Source organism: Nanorana parkeri, unplaced genomic scaffold (assembly GCF_000935625.1).
Source record: "Nanorana parkeri isolate BGI_ZX_2015 unplaced genomic scaffold, ASM93562v1 scaffold439, whole genome shotgun sequence".
In the NCBI taxonomy this organism is placed as follows: domain Eukaryota; kingdom Metazoa; phylum Chordata; class Amphibia; order Anura; family Dicroglossidae; genus Nanorana; species Nanorana parkeri.
Window position 1 is genome coordinate 245,195 of NW_017306707.1, and position 4,977 is coordinate 250,171.

Consider the following 4,977-nt stretch of genomic DNA (forward strand, 5'->3'; position numbering starts at 1 on the left):
TCAAGGGGTGCATACCTGCACACATGTCAGGTTACCAAGCGTACCCACAGTCCTCAGATATCTAACAAACGACGGTCGAAATCATGGGGCAAATAGTGTGCCACACATGGATCCATACCTTTTTAAATGTGAGCATAGTGTCTAGCAACCTAGCAGAAACCTTTTCATTAGAAAAGGTCTGTTGGATTCTAGACTTAACTTAAGTGTAAGGCATTAGAAAGCTGGATTCCGTCACTTTCAATGTTAAATGCATGCTGCGTATAAACTGAAGTGTAACTTAAGACCACATTGTTCTGGTGCAGAGTTTAAATGAAACTCCAGTAAAAACAATGCATTTAAATTGATTTTAAAATTGCAGTGGTATATGTCATGCTATATCAGCTAACCTTGAAGTGCTACTTTTCAATAAGACTGTGTAAAATTATTTTTGTTTAATATTATATGCCTGCTGGGGGATTACATTGTCACATATGGGTTGCAAGGGCTGCTCAAGTCACATAATATTGAATACTATCCATTAAACACTAGAGATCCTTGCAAGAAAATATGTGCTTGGCTATCCAAATCATGACCACTGGGTTCAACCCACCTGGAGATATGTGGTCCAGGCTACTAAGACCCTGAAAAAAGAGCATGGCCAGAGTCAGGACAGGCAGAATAGCAGGGTTTTTGGTACACAAGGACAAAGTAAAAAAGAAAACCTCAATCTAGATCAAATGTCCATAAATTGGAGGTCAAGAACAAGAGGGCATAACCTTAACTATCCAGTAAGCAGTGACACAACAGGCACAGTCTTCTTAACCACATGCATGAGCAGCCATAGAAGCTTTACCTTGGAATTTGGTTCTATGAAACAAATAACAGATAATGGAATTGAAAAAGGAAAGAAAAAAAATGTTCTTTATCCTTTTTTGTAAACTAAACAGAATGCTAATAAATAAAAAGGAGAATGTCGTCTTAATTTGGTTGTCCCATTAACCCAATGTGCATGTTATGATGGAACCTAAAGAAGCTTTTGCTTTTGTTGTAGGCCTTTCAAGACATGGACTACTTTGTGAAAGACAAGCTGCTTCTGGAGCGAGTGCTCAGCATGGAGTTTATGGAACCAATGGACAGAAGACATCATGCAGGGTGATGGGAAGGGTGATGCCTTTCTCCTTTAACTCCCCCTTCCCAAAGGGATTCACCCCTCACTCCTGTTGCAGCTGTGTAAGTAATATTCACATGTAATATTACATTGCTATGATAACCACTGCTGTATTCTTACTCTGAATAAAGAAGAATCTGTCTCCTCTCCCCACAGATGAAAATCATTCCTTCAGTGATGTTCTCTTCTACGGTCATGAATCAATTCTGCTAATTTTCGATACTCTGTTTTTCTGCATTGTTGATATCATGTCACAAAACTTTGTTCTGGCTGCAGTCATCACTTACTTGCAGCAAGAGGTAAGGCATTTGGTGTGTCGGTAGCCAGTTTATTTTGTATTTTCAGAGACGGAGTAAGCACAATCTGACCTTTTCAGACTGCAGATCTATTTATAACTATGTCTACTCTCACTATCAGAAAATCTCTGCTAGGCACTGCTTGTCTCTAAATTGACCACAAAGTATGACCCAAATGGGATTTCAGAAAAACAGTTTCCCGTTATTCTGAAAGTCATGCACATGTTAAAGAGGTAAAAAAAATATATACTATATAGCCAAAAGTTTGTGGACACCTGACCATCACACTTATACGAGCTTGTTTACCATCTAATCCCAAAACCATGGACATTAATAAATGGATTAATGAAATTATTGGAGCTGGCAACTCTTGTGTGGCTCTAACAAACCTCTTCTGAGAAGGCTTTCTACAAAATGCTGTCTGTGTCTAGTGTGTTTGTGGAATAAAGCAGGTCATCAGCACACCGTGGTCAAATCTTCAGAAAGTGATCATTTTATTGATGCACACATATTGTCACATTCCAACATCTGGTCATGCCTGAGGAAGGGACCCCGAGTGGCCCCCGAAATGTGACAAGATATGTGTGCATCAATAAAATGATCACTTTCTGAAGATTTGACCACGGTGTGCTGGTGATACATTTTACTACTTGAATCTGAAGCGGCGACATCTGCAGTCACTACAGCACCCACCGCAGGGGGCATACCAGTAAGGAGTGCGGTAGGAGTCTCCTGTATAGTGTGCTCATTCAGCCACAAGATGTTGGACAAGAAGACCTGGCTCACAATTGGCCCCCCAATTCATCTCTTAGTTGTTCACTTGGGTTGAGGTCAGGGCTCTGCAGGCCACTTGACTGTTCCAACAAAAGACTTCTCAAACCATATCTTTGTGGAGCTAGCTTTGTGCACAGGGGCAGAGTCATGCTGCAACAGAAAAGGAGCGTCCCTAAACTGTTGCCAGGTTAAAATTGTCTAAAATGTATTTGTATGCTGTAGCATTAACAGAAACAGGAAACCCCTTGACTCAGCCATTTGGAGGGGTATCAACACACATTTGGCCATTTAGGTAGGTGTGATGTTCAGGTTTCCACAAACCTTTGGCCACATACAGTAGTTTAGGTCCTCCTGTATTTGTAGTCAACATGTCAGCATGTCCTGACTAAACAGGTCGGCTTGAGAAATGGGAAAGGCTTTTCTCACAAACCAAAGGAAGATTAACACATCGAAGATGAACTGGTAAACCTTAATTCACACTAGAAACGTCCGGCACGTACAGCTCCGTGCTGCGTGCACGGCCGTATCGGGCAGCTCCCGGAAAGGACAGGTGCTCCGTGTGATTAGTACGCCACCCCCGTCCTTCTCTATGGGACTGCGCGGCCATACGCCCCCCTACGCTCACCTCAAGTGCAGGTCCTTGCGGGTGCATGTTTCCTGACTCGGACGCAGACAGGATCCATCCTGTCAGCGTACGAGTACGTTCACCCGTACGGACTTGCAGGGCGGGTGAGCGTAGGGGGACGTACAGCCGCGTAGTCCCATAGAGAAGGACGGGGGCGGCGTACTAATCACACGCAGCACCTGTCCTTCCCGGGAGCTGCCTGATGCGTCCGTGCACGCAGCACGGAGCTGTACGTGCCGGCTGTTTCTAGTGTGAATGAGGGGTAAATGTGGGCACAAATACAGCATGACCCCCAGCTTGGGCACAGGGAACAAACTATTCTGGGTGCCTGGTTTAGAAGAACTAATTTGCATGTTCGCAATCCTAACTTTCCAAAAAATAAAACCTACGGTACAAACATTCATAGGTGATATTTAAGATCTAGAGAGTTCTGTTATTTGAAACTACTTTGCTTTCCTATTGACCATGAGAATATTTTGTTTGTTAGGGTTTCCGGCACATCCGTGGAGCTATGGGGCAGAAGAATCTGGCATCCAAGACTCTAATAGATGAAAGATTTCTGATATGAGACTGCATTTATTTACTACCTGGTGATGTGTTTTGACTGTTTTGTAAATGTTACTTTTTTTATTTTACTGTAGAAGATATATTTTTATATATTTTACATTTTTTTTTAGTTAGAGTTTTTATAAAGCTGAATTCTGCAAAAATACTGTTTACATGTAAACTACTACATAATACAACCACATCGCTTTTTCAGAGAAACAACCTTCTTTTGATGAAAAAAGAAAAACATTTAAATGATTGACATTCAGGACAAAGTGACAGTATTTCCTCATAGCCCATCTGACGATCTTCTCTTTGCAGCCTACCTGATGAACTGTAGCAGATCAGACCATTTATATTCCCAGTTTTACCCGTTTTAAAGATTTACACAAAATTGTTACAAAAAAAAAAATACATTCATAGATCTAAACGGCTCTGCCACTAAAATAGAAATGTTTTTGTTTATTTTGGAGTTTGTTACTCAGACAGAAAACTTTACCTTTCAGTATTATATAACGTAATATCAAAACAGATTTTTGAAGCACTTCTTTGGAAAATTGGATCACATCTTGATGCTGAGATCCATTTAGGCTAGGTTCAGATCTGAGCCATACCTAGGACACATGTCCCGGGACCGCGAGATTACATCCGCACGGCAATCACAAGTACCTTTTTTTTTGCAACACACGACGCGCTGCTTTTTTAGTGTTTAATTGCACGGGCGGGAAACCGCACAATCTGCTTGGCGCGACTACCATTAGAAAATGATGGCAGTGACAGCACAATTGACAGTGGTGGGTGATTCCGTGACCACGCGGTTTAGTGCACGATTGCCGCACGGTCATGGATCGCCCAGGTGTGAACCTAACCTAAAGTAAACCTACCACAACCTAGGGCAATTGAAATTGCATATACTGTATAGTTAAAAAATGCGTTCAGGCAAAGGTTACTGTCAGAGGAAACTGCGTTCTTTCTTTTACCTGTAAAAGTTGAGTTTGGCCCTGCCTCTTCATTCTCCTGAGCCCTTTTGGTCCCTGAGGCTACCTGTCACATTACAGGACTAGAAATGCTTTGAAATGGGGATTAGTTAAAAATTGCCAAAAAAATTTTCTTATAATTCCAGTTCTCTATATATCTAGTAACCTTTACTTAGACTTTCCTCAACATATTCTGGGTTTGATTTGCCCAGGTTGGTAACCATTTAAGGTAACGTGGACCAACTCTCACCCCCCCTTCCTTCTCCACCACCAGCATTCAGTTAAGACCCAGCAGTCCTTCTTTTGTAAAGGTTTATGTCACCATGGCCCCTTTTTCAGACACACATTCTTTTTATTGGATTCCTGAAGCAGGCATCTTGTAATCTTGCAGTCTATATACAGAAGGCCACCAATTACCATGTGTGGCAGAGGAAATCCTAGTCACTTTAGAAGGAATCCTTGAAAGTGTGAACTTTGGCGCTCAGTAGAGAATATGAAGATAATAAAATGCTTTGTAAGTCTATAAAGGTTCTCAGTTATCTAGGTCTTGGTTTAGATAGCAGTCAGTCACATTCATCTGGACTTGTTCTGTAATGTTGAAGATGTTTGACT

At 41.6% G+C, this 4,977-nt stretch overlaps 1 protein-coding gene across 1 annotated transcript in view; it reads left to right on the forward strand.

Moving 5' to 3' along the window:
- TMEM67 (transmembrane protein 67) overlaps positions 1-3,479 on the forward strand; it is a 36,412-nt gene extending 32,933 nt beyond the window's left edge. The window contains exons 27-29 of the mRNA XM_018560198.1: positions 1,031-1,116; positions 1,287-1,446; positions 3,330-3,479. Coding sequence (XP_018415700.1) covers positions 1,031-1,116; positions 1,287-1,446; positions 3,330-3,410 — 327 coding nt within the window. The 3' untranslated portion in view covers positions 3,411-3,479. The remainder of the gene's footprint in view (positions 1-1,030; positions 1,117-1,286; positions 1,447-3,329) is intronic.
- Positions 3,480-4,977: the final 1,498 nt, after the last annotated feature.